This window comes from Mytilus galloprovincialis, chromosome 6 (genome assembly GCF_965363235.1).
Source record: "Mytilus galloprovincialis chromosome 6, xbMytGall1.hap1.1, whole genome shotgun sequence".
In the NCBI taxonomy this organism is placed as follows: domain Eukaryota; kingdom Metazoa; phylum Mollusca; class Bivalvia; order Mytilida; family Mytilidae; genus Mytilus; species Mytilus galloprovincialis.
The window spans coordinates 95,192,247-95,208,103 of record NC_134843.1 but is presented as its reverse complement, the minus strand read 5'-3'; the positions used below and the strand labels follow the sequence as shown (position 1 = coordinate 95,208,103).

Genomic DNA, 15,857 nt, shown 5'->3' with positions numbered 1-15,857 from the left:
TTGGTTTAGTTTGATTCAAAAGAAACACCGACATAGCTATATAATACAACTAATTATTTAATTACTACTACAATTTGATATTAATTAGTATTGTAACTTTCACTGTTATTAATAAATGTTAGATAAGTCATACAAATCTAATCTTGAATTCCATCCAAACTCTTTCTTAATTTTGGAGGTCGGTTTAGAAAATCAAATGCGACGTCACTTTGTGCGTTGCATTGGCTTTGGCTAAAACGGCTGTGTGTTTTTGTAATATATCCGTTTTTATTCTGTAGCTAGTTACCACTTCAGTTTAATCATGTATATCTATTATATAGTCATTTTATAAAATTTACTGTTTGCAAATGTATGAATTATTCTAAATAATAAGGATGTTCTTATCACAGGCGGATAACCGTGGTCGTATTGGTCACAACATTTTGGAACTTTTGGTCCTCAGTGCTCTTCAACTTTGTACTTGTCTTTCAAACTTTTTTCATCTGATCGTCACTGGTTATTCTTGTGTGGACGTAACGCACGTCTGACGTATAATTTTTGTTTAACCTAATACCTTTTGTTGGCTATTATTTGTTTGTTTCTCTGTCCTTTATTTTTTCCCATTTATTTGTATTGTAGTTCTGTCATGTAATGTTGTCATTTTGATGTTATAATTAACATTGCTAGTAAACCAGGTTCTCGTTCATTTTTTTTATATATATAAATAAGGCCGTTAGTTTTCTCTTTTGAATTGTTTTACACTGTCAGTTGTTAATGTCTGTGTCATTTTTGGTCTCTTGTGGACAGTTGTCTCATTGGCAATCAGGGGCGTAGCTAGAATGAAACGATGTGCAAGCATTTACCGCCGATCGAAGCGAGGCGAAAAATTTTGGAACCCTTTTATGCAGAAAATGGTTTGTTTTTCGGGTTTTGGCCGTAGGACGGTTAATTGAGATGCTACATGTACATAGGACTTATACATAATTCATGAATTCAAAACTATTGAAAAATCTTCTGAATAGAACATCTACATAGAATAAAGCATGGTTAATTGAATACATAAACAACACATTTTTGTGTTATGGAATTTCCTAAAAAGTGTCAAAAATCTGCCCTTCGGGTCTTAGCAGAAACGAACTTCTTTATTACATTGTACTTTGTCAATATTCACACAAAAATCCCGATGAATATGCAGCAATGCTAGCGATGTTAAACCGTCGTTGTTCGTTGTTAATCGTACATAATTATGTTTTCAACAGACGTAGTACACTGAACGATCTCTCTGCGGTAGCTTTCGCGAGATGTAATCAAGCGTGTTCGCCATCGAGCGACCTCCCGATTGAATTTGTCAAAATTACATGACAAGTCAGTTTCGTATGTCTCAAACAATGCTGCGATTTGTTCGTTTTTTGTATTTCCTTCAACACGAGGAAGCACATATGCGAAAAGCAGTGATTTTTCTGACTGATATCATGCAGTCGCGACTCCAGTTCCATAAATTATCATGTACCTATGTACATGAAGCTTCTCAATATTAACCGTCCTATGGCCAAAACCCGAAAAACCAAACCATTTTCCGGTACCACGATTTCCCGAGAAATACAAGAAAAACATTATATCCCCAAAACAAACTGATATATCCCGAGAAAAAGACTTTTTATGGTGTTATGCTACGTTTTATAGTGTTATACTACTTTTCACAATATTAAAGAATATTAATTAAAGATATTACTCGTAAATTATCATGCGGTCTATGGACGCAAAATATAATGAGACTTTCCAAGACTAGTTTTGCGTGTTTGCAGGGTGATTTGGCTTTGGTAGTCACATTGCATCGGCATATTTAACGATATCGAAGGGTTTCTGATAAATCTAATGGCCGATTGGTACATCGCATTCCAAAAAGATAAACCGTACTCTGTAAAATGTTCTCCGAAACTACAAGAGTATAACAAATTATAATCTTGTAAAAGATTCAAGTTACTGTCCGTTTTTTTTCATCTGCAATAAAACTTTAATTTTGAAACCAAATGCCGCTATTTAATGACATTACATCATTTGAATACTCGTGAGTGTATCCTTTAAATTTTTATTTTGCAATTTTTTTTTGCATGCCGAATTGATGTGCACGCAACTGCGTGTTGGCGTATAGGGAGCTACGCGCCTGGCAATCATACCACATCTTCTTTTTTTATACCAACCCACCATTTTTGCTTGAAATGCCCTGTACCAAGTCAGGAAAATGGCCATTGTTATATTATAGTTCGTTTCTGTGTGTGTTACATTTTAATGTTAGGTTAATATTGTGTCGTAGTTCTCTTATATTTGATGCGTTTCCATCAGTTTTAGTTTGTAACCCGGATTTGTTTTTTCTCTATTGATTTATGAATTTCGAACAGCGGTTTACTACTGTTGCCTTTATTTATTGTCACCAACAAAAACCCCGCTATCTGTATCGTATCACTTGCGACAATTTTTGCGGTCTTAGGGTTTTCGTTACTGGCCTGTAATTTACCGATTGTGTCCTATACCTGATTGTCACATTGTTGTAACTTAAGATTCTCATTGCGCGACCTGTAAGCATAGCAGGAGACGATTATCCTGTCGATGCACCGATCTCGTTCCTCTTTAGGAACATGCGACCCCATAAGCTTGTGTTTGTAATACAGGGGTCGAATTTAAGCTTTTTTGTGTACTGGCCAGCTGGACCAGTGGACTGAAAATCTACTGGTCCGGCTCCAAATCTACTGGTCCTGCAAAAATGACATTAATTTGACAAACACTTATTTATATAAATGATAGACGTTTACTTTAACAATGCTTTCTTTTACATAAATTAAACAAGAAAGTGCTTTGAATTTGAAGTTACAAAAATACATATCTGATCTATGTCTGTTACTGCAAATTTTTCACATGTTACACAAGTCATTACATTGTGATGGACTATATAATTTAACCATTCGATGTTTTCCCAGGATTTTTGATATTTTCTTTTCCTTTTGTCAATTTCCGATCTTACTTTTGGTTGTCACTAAAAAAAATTTTGGTCCGGCGGTTTAGCTCCTTTTAAAAAAAATTTTACTGTCCAAACGATGTTTACTTTTAATTTGTATTGACAAAAGCGTATTTCTAATGCGAATAAGATAATTCGAATTAGCTATTTAGAATCAATGCAAATTAAAAAGAAGATTGTGTGAACGCAATTAGCGAATTCGATTCGCATTTGATTAGACTTCAATTCGAATTAAATATACGAAAACGACAATGCATTATGCATAGAAACGAACTATCAGATAACAATTGCCATATTCCTGACCTGTTACAGGTCGTTTTAAGAAAAAAAAAACCGATGGAATTGAACCTTGTTTTGTTGCTAGCCAAACCTGGCCTTTTGAAGTATTTTTTTTTAATTAGAAATATGTTTTGGGCACAAAATTAAAGAAAATATTTTCTTTAACAGAGAAAGCACAGATAAATTTTCATTCAAGTTAGTTTGTCAAATAAAGTTATGTCATTAAAACAGTACAAATATTGCAATCCTTCTGTTCAAATTTCACTTAGATTAATTCATGTTTGAGGGTCTGGAAGGGGGGGGGCTTTTATTTCTGTATTCTTTAACTTTTTGGATATTTTTGGTATCTTTACACAGTCGGAAACCCAGTTGAAATAGAACAAAAGAATCGAAGCTCTTTGTTAGAGAAGGCGATAAATGTTTACTATAGTGACAAAAAATTTAAAAGGTAATAGATACAAACAAAATTACAATTTTCGTCTCAATTACGAAGTGTTTTATTTTAAAAACACTATTTGCATAAGTTTTCAATTTATTTAGTGCATAGTTAAGCAGAACAATTAAATATCAAGACGACGACATGGGTATCTTTCAAGTTGGATGTAGAAAATGCATAACCTCCGATTTCTTTTTTAATTTACCACGGACGGAAAACAGATCAATCTATTAGTTCAGTAATTTTCGTGTCTGCCCTTCCATTATGTGACTCAAGAAAAAATTCCAAATAATGGGTAACAATTGTATCGAAAAGAGAAAATCGAGTGCACCTTTTTATGTTAGGGCGTGTTTGAGTTGAATATTTCATCTTAATTTTGTACAAGGCAAGAATATTTCATACATTGTCTCGCTTCAGATTCTATCATTTTTATATATCAAAGCTACAGATTGACTTTATAACATAAAAAAATCACAGTACTAAAATATGAAATATATGGGTCAAGTGAAATACCTATCTAATGAATCACAAAAACAGAGTAGGTGTGTTCGAATAGCTATTTTTTTTACTGTATATACTTAACGACAGTCTTTCAAGTTCATGAAGTTGGATGATGAAAATGCATATTTTCGAAAAATTATAATTTTTTGTGTGTGAAAACTAGGGTTTATAGTTTTCAACCACTAAAACAATCAAGTCTGCCCTTCCACGAAATATTTAATTAGAATTTTTTTTAAATATATATGAATTTTCGAAAATTCCACCTGACAACCGATCAGACAATAGTTTTAAGTTGAATCAATGCAGACAAGATCATTAATTGATGCTCATTAGCTAGTTGATACATTTGTCTTTTAAAATACAACTGACATATAAGGATCGTAATGGTGCAATGTGGATAAATTTATCGGTTTCCGAGGGCAAAATTGGCAGCGCGTTATCCCTACAATGGCTTCCATTTCAACAATTGTGAAAATGAACTGGCGTAATGGGGAGATAATTTTGACGAAGTAGAACCCTGACTGTACAAATAACACCTCACCTTTAAAATTCCAATGAAAGTCATTTTGCTTATAAATTTAATTGTAATTACGTGGTTATATTATTCTGTATGTATGAATCATTTCTGTTATTAGTTATTATTACCTAATGATTTAACTTATACATGTATTCTTTATTCCTTTGCACCCCCGCATTCTCGTTGTATTTTATTTTTCAATTCCACATTTTATTCTGTAATCATACTCATAATTACTTTAACGATTAGTAATCTAATGTAATCAATTACAATTAAATTTAGGTGCAATAATAATGTAATCGATTACATTAAATTAACGAACTGATTGTAATATAATCAATTACTTTTTAAAGTAATCGACCCCATCCCAGCATCCTGTCGATAATTTGTTTTTGTCATTGTACAAGGTCATACTTTTTCCAGAATGTTTGTGGTATATTTTTCACAAAATCCTTTTATGTCCACTGATCGATTTTATTTTGTCCGGGGGAAAAAACTGTTTTTTTAAAACTTTCAAATTGTCGTGGGCTTTTTTCTTCTCATAAACTATTGACGGCCAACTTGATACCTTCGTCGTTTTTCCTTTTCTCTTTCGAGCTCTTTCCTATTTCAAAAAATACAGCCGTGTATGTGGGGTTTATTATGTGAAAATTGTACCTTCAGTGTAGACTCTTTTCCTCTGATCGTCGAGAAGGAAATATAGAAACATAATGCCACAATCAACATGTAAGAGAATAGTGTATTCTATTTATTCAAATTTAAAGTCTATTCATAAACAACAATTTGTCAAAGATACCAATTTTATAATTATGTATGCAAGATGCATGTTTCGTCTACAGGACAAACTGATCATGCAGTGGTGATCGAAAAAAAGGCCAAATAAAGTACGAAGTTGAAGCACACTTAGGATAAAACATATCAAATGGGTTTGCCAAACACAGCTATGAAATAATCACAAATTAAATCATGTACTATTCGGTTATAAAGGAAATCGAGTTGATATATAGCAAAATCAATCAAATTCCATTATATGTATAACGATGCGTGAACAAAACAGACAAATTAGATACAATTGTCAAAATAGGGATACAACCATTAATACTGTGTTACAATCTCAATCAGAACAAAACAAACAAATATATAACAAAGAAGCACAAAAATGGAAATATAAAATTAAACAACCACATGCATTACTATTTATATATGTATTAAACAAGAATGTGTCCTCAGTACACGAATGCCCCACTCGCACTTTCATTTTCTATGTTCAGTGGACCGTGATATTGGGATAAAAACTCTAATTTGGCATTAAAATTAGAAAGATCATATCATAGGGAACATGTGTACTAAGTTTGAAGTTGATTGGACTTCAACTTCATCAAAAACTACCTTGACCAAAAACTTTAACCTGAAGCGGGACGGACGGACGGACGGACGGACGAACAGACGGACGAACGGACGCACAGACCAGAAAACATAATGCCCCTCTACTATCGTAGGTGGGGCATATAAACAATCTAAATGACGGCATGGCGAGGTTCTGCGTGTTCGATGTTGCAATGTTACGTCACACAGGAAGAGAGATATAAAATAATTTTGTCGTTCAAATTATTTTAATATCATAATAGAACAATAACATATATGATGGGATGTTAAAAGTACAAAACTACGTCATTTGTACCGAATAAACACATTAACATACCCTAGTCACAAGACTGTTGGTTTTCCCGTTTGAATGATTTCACACTAGTAAATTGTTGGGGCCCTTTATTGCTTGCTGTTTGGTGTGAGCTAAGGCTCCGTGTTGAAAACCGTTCTTTGAATTATAATGGTTTACTTTTATAAATTGTGACTTGTTGTCTCATTGGCATTCAAACCACATCTTCTTATATCTATTTGATTATCTCCGTCATACTCGAAGCATTGTTTAATATCTCCATTATGATCCATTACAGCAACTCTGCTTACAATGTCATTGTTAATCGTATTACTGTCTGATTTACCTAACCCCAGAAATATTTCATTTTGATTGTTTACATGAACACCTAACGTATAAAAGGGAGAAACCTTCCCAAATGTCTTAGATTGATTATTTGTGCTATAAAGCTGTAAATCTGTTTGTTCATCATAATCATATCAAACACCGAGAGGGTTATATTTTATCCACTGTACTGTATTCTCTTCTTTGTGGATGTAACTTTTTGTAAAACATCACAAAAAAAAATTCCGTAAACGCAAATTGTCATCACATTTTATGAATTTTATAGTATGCTTGAATTCTGTCAACAATTTGAAAAATTTGGAACGTCATTAACAGATCCAAAGAGATGGTTCATGTGTAGATTTGAAAATTCAGAACGTCATTAACAGATCCAAAGAGATGGCTCATGTGCAGATTTGAAAATTTTCCTGGTGTGAATCTTCTATATCTAATTTCTTCAATATCAACAGTTTTATCTGGCATTGTTTTATCTAGAAAACGACTGGTAGCAAAAATATCCGAAGCAGAAGAAGAACTCAGTGTTAGATTCAGTTGACTTTTCCTCTTCTCGAGTCCATCTTTTCTTTGTCTGACAGAATCTAGTTCTTTTATAATTTTTTCCTCCCTTAATTTCATGAACGTATTCAATTTTGATAAAAGGTCATCAGCATATTGTATTATTTTATCTCTGAATTGTATTATCTTATCTTTATTTTCTGTAAATTGTTTATTCTCTTCAGACAGTATGTGTTGCAGGTTCTCTCCTCGTTTCTCAAAAAAAGGAATGTCTAATTCAATTTTGCTCTTAATATCCTTAATAACTTTTAGGTTTTTCTGGTAAACTATGTACAGCTTACTGTATTGATGATTTTGGTGATCTCCAATCAAGCAGTCAGAACACACTGGCCTGTTACAGGTTATACAGTGTAATAAACAATTTTCGTCACTATGTTGTGCACAAGTCATTCTGCTTAAGTCGACTTTGCGAGTGGTTTGTATAGCTTCTTCTCTTCCACAGTCATTCAAATTGATAACTTTATGGTCAGTGGAGGATTTACATTTTGAATGAATCCGTATATTACATAGTTGACATAAGAACAAATCACAGTTGATACACTTCCATCTGATGGCAGACATGTACAATTCCTCACAGAATTGGCATTTCTGGGATTTGAATGTAGATGCAGAAAAGGCCATTATGTGATCAAACAAGAGTAGCTAATTTCATGTTGATTTAATAAACGTAATTTACAACAATTCTAACAGTCAGATTGTGAAAAAAAATTTATTTCAGTTTATCTCTGATTTAGTCAAATAAGGACTTAGATAACGCAAGGCCATGATAGATTTATATTCCTCTTTCATTTGTTTCTAATTAGGACAGTGTGTAGATTGTTAATTTGTCCCATTAGATGATGAAATGTCGACGTTTCTTGTTTTAAATTCATCATCATTTTGTACCATGGCCAACAAGGAAAATAATTCAAAGAACACAAATATTTTGGTATATGATTTTTATCTTGCCAGCATTTAAGTCACAAAAGCGAGTTTTTGTCTCCTATTTCCTGTGTCAGAGTATTAATCGTTATTTGGATTGTGATAAGGTGAAGTTTAAAGGAACCGCTTATTGTAATAAATGTATTAAGTCAATAATGTTTCGGTTTGCAATTCTGTTAGTGGCGATATTCTCATTCCCATGGATAATATTTGGCCCGCCTTCTAAAAATGTTCCATCGACTTTGAAAATAAAAGTATTTTAGAATTCAAAGTATTGCGATTGTCAACAGTTAACTTTAATTGTATAACTAGTTTTCATGATAGGGCATATATATTGCACATCCCCTAAAAATGTATAACTAATGTTTTGAGTTCTTTAGCTTAAAATGATTGTATCCTTTGTATTGACCAACCTAAATGATATGATAAAGTGCACAAACTAGTCTATTTGCATTGGTTATCGATTTCGCCATATGTATGTGTCTATTAATATCAATTTGATATTATGCTTTATCCTAAAATAAGGTCACAATGAACTCCTTCTAAAATATGATGAATATATTTAAAGAGATCCTTGATGTTTATTCGCCATAATATCATGGTATCAACTAAAACCTCTAGTTTTGATATAACTTTTAATCTTTCTTCTGATAAAGAGCAACAAATAACTAAGAATTCACAGCAAAAATGGAAATCCCGCATGTACCCATAATTTATTGAAGAGAAGAATTAAAAAGCAATCACAAATTCGTCGTTCCATCGGTCACAAGAACTAGCGATACCTGAACCTCACAATAAGAGTTATGCAGCAGGACATCTGAAATTGACACTAGATACGTTTTATTATCACCAACTGGAATCAGTTTTGTAACTCCATTATATTGCAACAGTTTTCACGGTCTTGGGTCTTTAAAATCTAGTATAGTTGTCTGGTCTGTAACGTATTGTGTACTGTAAACTATTGTCACATTTTCCCCATGTGAAATTGAAATATCGTCTAAAAGAAATAATCCAAAATGCTTTTCAATATATAAATTGAAGTGTATGCTATAAATTTATAACTTTGGGATACAATACGGTATATTTTGTTAAACAAAGGCAACAGTAGTATACCGCTGTTCAAAACTTGTAAATCGATGGACAAAAAACAAAATCGGGGTAACAAACTAAAACTGAGGGAAATGCATCAAATATAAGAGGAGAACAACGACACAACATTAAAATGTAACACACACAGAAACGGAATAAGCATTAGACAAAATCCGATGAGAATAACAAATGTAACATCAAGTTATGGTTAAAAGTGAAGAAATAAGGAAACAATTGCTGCACAGAGGAACAAGTGATCAGTATGCTAGCGTTTCTTATCGACAACATATATTAAACATTTACTAAATTTTATCATCGGTATAAGGACATCATTCGTAAATATAGCTCATCATGCAGACTTCTTATACGTTCAGGTATTTCACATCCAATTTTTTATGGAAATATTCTTAATAAAGCACAAAGGTGTCAGTATTCACCTCAAAAACTAACAAAACCTTTGAATAGACTTATTAAGAAGGGATATAGTTACGATACTGTTGTCAGGTCATTAAAGATTGCATATTTTGGCGTTAATATTGATTCACTTATAGGGTCTTTGCATCGGAACTAAACACATTTATTCAAAAACCAGTTGTTGGAATGACACGGGTTATGTTCTTCTCATATATGTTATGATGGTATGATACTAAACCCCTAACGGGAAGGATTGTGCCTGATGTTCATATGATGAAATCATAATCTTTCAGTCAGTTTAATTGAAGTCTGGAGCTGGCATGTCAGTTAACTGCTAGTAGTCTGTTGTTATTTATGTATTATTGTCATTTTGTTTATTTTCTTTGGTTACATCTTCTGACATCAGACTCGGACATCTCTTGGACTGAATTTTAATGTGCGTATTGTTATGCGTTTACTTTGGCTAGAGGTATAGGGGGAGCGTTGAGATCTCACAAACATGTTTAACCCCGCCGCATTTTTGCGCCTGTCCCAAGTCAGGAGCCTCTGGTCTTTGTTAGTCTTGTATTATTTTAATTTTAGTTTCTTGTGTACAATTTGGAAATTAGTATGGCGTTCATTATCACTGAACTAGTATATATTTGTTTAGGGGCCAGCTGAAGGACGCCTCCGGGTGCGGGAATTTCTCGCTACATTGAAGACCTGTTGGTGACCTTCTGCTGTTGTTTTTTTTCTATGGTCGGGTTGTTGTCTTTTTGGCACATTCCCCATTTCCATTCTCAATTTAATATATGTTGATTTTAGAGTTGGACGTTTTCAACAACTTGTCGGCATTCATATGAGAACAAATTTTGCGCCTCTTCTAGCCAACATTTTTTTATTTTCATATAAGGCTGAGTTCCTCCAGACACACGTAAAAACAAAATGATTAAAAATGCCAGATTATTTATTTTCACAATTAGATATATTAATGATACTGATGATATAAAAAAAGAAGATGTGGTATGATTGTCAATGAGAAAAATCTCCACAGGAAACAAAATGACACAGAAATTAACAGCTATAGGTTGCCGCACGACCTTGAATAAAATGAGCAAAGCCCACACCGCATTGTCAACTATCAAAGGTTCAAAAATTACAAATGTAAAAAAAAGATAAAACTAACGGCCTAACATATGTACAGAGAAATGAACGAAAAACATAGCAAGAAATGACAGCCACTGAATTACAGGCACCTAGCGGGATCAAACATGTTAACGGGATCCCACAACCCTCCCCTACCGTTGGACAGTAGTGTAACAGTACAACATAAGAACGAACTATAAAAATCAATTGAAGAATAATTAACTCATCAGGTAGACACAAATAGAAATACATATAACAAAACTATAGAGTGGTCGGAGCCGGTTACCTTTTCATACCGACAACAAAAAGACACTAAGTACAGATCTGAGAATACTCGGAGTTACTGACAGCTATTTCAAATCCAATTACAACTAATAATAAAATAATCATGGATCTAAGATTAAATTATCAATCAGTACACATCCAACATCCAATGGATATAGTGTAAAGATGACATAAACAGTCAGAGAAAAATATGACCTTGTGCAATGTCGAGAAAAAGGAATCGACAGATTTTAGATCCATGAAAGTACATATATATATACGTACGTCTGAACCAGTAATTATCATGAATAAAACATCTCTGGTGTTCAAAGCTTTCAATTGTTTTTCTTAACATTTTATTTTATAAAATAATTTCAGGCATTTTGTAAAATGCCTAGAAATTTAGTCATTATGAATAATAACTGAATCTTGCAGGCATTTTAGAAAACTAAGAAAATGTCTGTAACATATATATATATATATATATATATATATAGCAAAAGTAAATAAACACGGTGTACAGATTTAAATTTTCCAAAAGACCAAAAAAGTGAAAAAGTATATTTAAAGAAAACGCATTTGACTAACAGGTCGAACAACTGATGTTCTTTAACCCTGCTGACTGCCATTAGCGATTGCCAAATAAAATTGATCACAAGATGTAACAAAATGGATCTTAATATAAATTTAATACTAAACAGAAAACAATATACTTGTGTCCACGATGTTATGCCACAAACATAAGGTGTTAATACCATTTATATCCATGGAACTATTTATCAAACGTTTCAAGTTATTTGTGGTAAATAAATCCTCATCGTCAACTACAGATCATGAGTTTAATTTTTTTGATATTTGATCTTAGTTATTTTTTTGGTCTACTTCGTTTCTGCCTATCTCATCTAAACTTGAGGTAAAGGGGAAGGATTGAGAACTTACAAACAAGTTTAACCCCGCCGCATTTTTGCGCCTGTCCCAAGTCAGGAGCCGTTGACCTTTGTTAGTCTTGCATGTTTTTAATGTCAGTTCATTTATATGTTTTGGAGTTAAGTGTGACGTTAATTCACTGAACAAGTACACAATTTTATTTAGGGGCCACCTCTAGGTGTAGGAATTCTCGCTGCGTTAAGACCTATTTGTGGCCTTCGGCTGTTGGCTGCTCTTTGGTCGGTTTGTTGTCTATTTGAAATATTCCCGATTTCCATTCTCAAGTTTATTGAACATTTTCTTTTACATGGCAATAACATTGTTTACCTGCCTTTTTATTTTTGGATACAATTGACTTTTGTGATTCCTTCAACAAAACATGGGAAAGCCATGTTTGCTGATAGATTTGAAGGCAACAGAATCCACTTTTCTTTGGAAGACTTGCACATTTTTCTAACATAAGAGATTATAGGTAATGTTTCTGTTCAATTATTATTTATTTATAACTAATGAGGTCATTCTCATAATTCTTGGATAATTGGCATCTGTGTTTTTTATTGTTATGATCTTTATACATACAAAATTATTTTTATTTACCTGTGTAGAATTTGAAAACCGGTTTGTCAAAAATGAGGATTTTGTTTAAAATGTTGTATACTTCACAGTGATATCTTACCATAGCTTTGTTTAAACTTGTTTATTTACTTTTGACCTTAAATATTTATCCCTAATAACTTTATTAACTATGTATATGCATTCAGGTATCGAATCGTTCATAGTGTGTTAAACTACGTTTTTTTGATTGCGTTAAGCCTTCCAATTGATATTTTATCGTGTGTTTTTCTATGTTGTGATGTTATACTATTGTCTCAGTAAAAAGGAGAAGGTTTAGTACCATTAAAACGTTTACCCCCGCTGCAAAAAATTGAAAACAACACGTTCATTAATTTATTGCGTCCGAAGCGCTTTTCTGGATTTACCTTCATCAGGAACGCTCAAAGCCAAACATTTGAAATCCGAAGATGTATAAGTACCAAAACCGTTGAAGAGCTATATGTCAAAAATACCTAAAATAAATAGCCAAATTCATCTAAAGCCAACTTTGCCTGATGGAGTTGAAACCTTAGTTTCTTAATAACTTCAAAATTTATAAACGGAGAATTTTAGTAAAGTTTGTTCAATCATGTCAGTACCAAAGTACTGACTATTGAGCTGATGATACCCGGGGACTGATAATCCAACAGCAGAGGTATCGACCCAGTGATGTAAAAAAATGAAAACAACACGTTTAATAATTTCTTGCATCCGAAGCGCTTTTCTGGATTTACCTTCATCAGGAACACTCAAAGCCAAACATTTGAAATCCGAAGATGTATCAGTACCAAAACCGTTGAAGAGCTATATGTCAAAAATACCTAAAATAAATAGCCAAATCATCTAAAGCCAACTTTGCCTGAGGGTTTTGAAACCTTAGTTTTGAACCTGTCCTAAGTCAGGAATCTGATGAACAGTAGTTGTCGTTTGTTTATGTAATTTATACATGTTTCTCGTTTCTCGTTTTTATATATAGATTAAACCGTTGGTTTTCCCGTTTGAATGGTTGTGCACTTGTAATTTTGGGGCCATTTATAGCTTGTTGTTGTTCGGTGTGAGCCAAGGCTCCGTGTTGAAGGCCGAACCTTGACCTATAATTGTTTACTTTTATAAATTGTTATTTGGTTGGAGAGTTGTCTCATTGGCACTCATACCACATCTTCCTATACTATACCTATCATGAGAAAACTATGTTTGCAAATATAAAACAATGAGCAACATTAATTCTAACTTTAATAATAAGTTGATTGCCACAACTAGTATGTAAGAGAATTATGTATTTTGTATCAGTGGATATCCCACTGATTGTTAGTAAAAGTGTATGACCAACATTATGTTAGCCTTAACGCATGAACCTTTGATTTAGAGTCCGAAGTTCCAACCCAAAGTTTGTCATCATCGTCAATACTAAGACTGCAAGGAAAGTGTATACATAGCTCCGAGATTTTCTTACATATTATAACCTCTCCAGTAAGGCTTAATACGTGGAGGGCATGATTGTTACAGTCAGTAACTATTACCATTTCTGTAGATGTTACCGCTATATCTTTTGGGTCAAACTTATCAAAACTTCCATTATAATTCCATTGGAGTTGTCCTACCTTATCTATTGCCACCACCCTTCCTGGTCCGCCGTGTAAAAGATCTACAACAAAGATAAATTTGTCGTTAGAGCAGATTCTGCGTGGCCATGTAAACAGTCTTTGATTATCTCCGTCATACTCGAAGCATTGTTTAATGTCCCCAGTATGATCCATTAATACAACTCTTCTCACAATGTCATTACTAATTGTAATGTAGTCTGAGTCACTCAACCCAAGAAATATTTCATTTTGCTTGTTTACATGAACACCTAATGTATATAAAGGAAAAACCGTCCCAAATGTCTTCACTTGGTTATCTGTGGTATAAAGCTTTAATTCTGTTTTTCCTGATGATACGAGTAAATCTCCATTGTTCATCATAGCCATGTCAAACACCAAGATGGTTTCTTTTAATTCACTGCACTGAATGATTCGGTCCTTCTCTACTGTAACTTTTTGTAAAACATCACCCCAAGAAGTCCCCATAAACGCTAAATTGTCATCACATTTTATAAATTTTATAGTATGATCGAACTCGGTTTTGTAAGTTTGAACAGTTTTAATATCAGAATATTCATTTACAGAGCCAAAGATATCACTCATGGGTTGTTTTGAAAGTTTTCCTGGTGTGAATTGTCTGTGTGAAAGTTCTGCTTGACTAACGGTTTTATCTGGCATCGTTTTATCTAGAAAAAGACTTGTAACAAAAACATCAGAGGCAGATGAGGAACTTAGTGTTAGATTCAGCTGACTTTTTCTTTTCTCCAATCCATCTTTTCTTTGTGTAACACAATATAGTTCTTTGTTAATTGTTTCCTCTCTTGGTTTCCTTAATTGATCCAATTTTGACAAAAGAACATCAGCATGTTTTACAATATTATCTCTGATTTCTATAATTTTGTCTTTATCTACTGTAAATATTTTATTGTCTTCAGACAATATATGTAACAGGTACTCCCTTTGTTCATTAAAAAAGGGAATGTCAGATTCAATTTTGCTTTTTATATCCCTTATGTCTTCGATGTTTTCCTTGTAAACTTTGTCCAGTTTACTGTACGTATGGTTGTGGTGATCTCCAATCAAGCAGTCACAACATACGGGCATATTGCAGTTTTTACAATGTAATACACACTTCTCATTACTATGTTGTGCACATGTCATTTTTTTCAAGTCGACTTTGCGAGTTTTGTCTAAAACAAATTCAGTTACACAATCTCTCAGATTGATAATTTCATGTTCAGTTGATGATTTGCTTTTCGAGTGAATTCTTGTAGTACAAAATTGACATAACAACAAATCACAGTTGATACATTTCCATTTAATTTCAGAACATTCCTCACAAAATTGACATACTGAAATTGTCTGTGCTTTTAGTGTAGAATTAAAACAAGCCATTATGTGATGTATATGGCTTTGTAACGTTGATATAATATATTAATAGTCAATTGTGAATTCAAACATGTTATACTATATCTTTTATTTCGACCAAATTGATATGAAAGATAACGTAAGGCCATAATAGTTTATATCTTTTGCTTTCAAAATAACGTTTCGAATTTGGACTGTTTGTTTATTTGACTTTTATGTATCTTAAAATGTAGGAGTGATAAAGTTAATTTGCCTTTGCTTATTACTTATATTCTACTCCTCCAAATTTA

General features: G+C 33.0%; 1 protein-coding gene across 1 annotated transcript; it reads right to left on the bottom strand.

Annotated features, from left to right (window-relative positions):
* Window positions 1-13,836: 13,836 nt before the first annotated feature.
* LOC143078435 (E3 ubiquitin-protein ligase TRIM45-like) lies at window positions 13,837-15,632 on the bottom strand. Its single transcript, XM_076253304.1, has one exon. It carries the CDS (start codon window positions 15,592-15,594, stop codon window positions 13,948-13,950), a length of 1,647 nt encoding a protein of 548 aa, XP_076109419.1. The 5' UTR covers window positions 15,595-15,632; the 3' UTR covers window positions 13,837-13,947.
* Window positions 15,633-15,857: the final 225 nt, after the last annotated feature.

Bases quoted from the DNA above. Each gene is read 5' to 3' on its own strand.
- LOC143078435 (XM_076253304.1), bottom strand. From the start codon at position 15,594: ATGGCTTGTTTTAATTCTACACTAAAAGCACAGACAATTTCAGTATGT.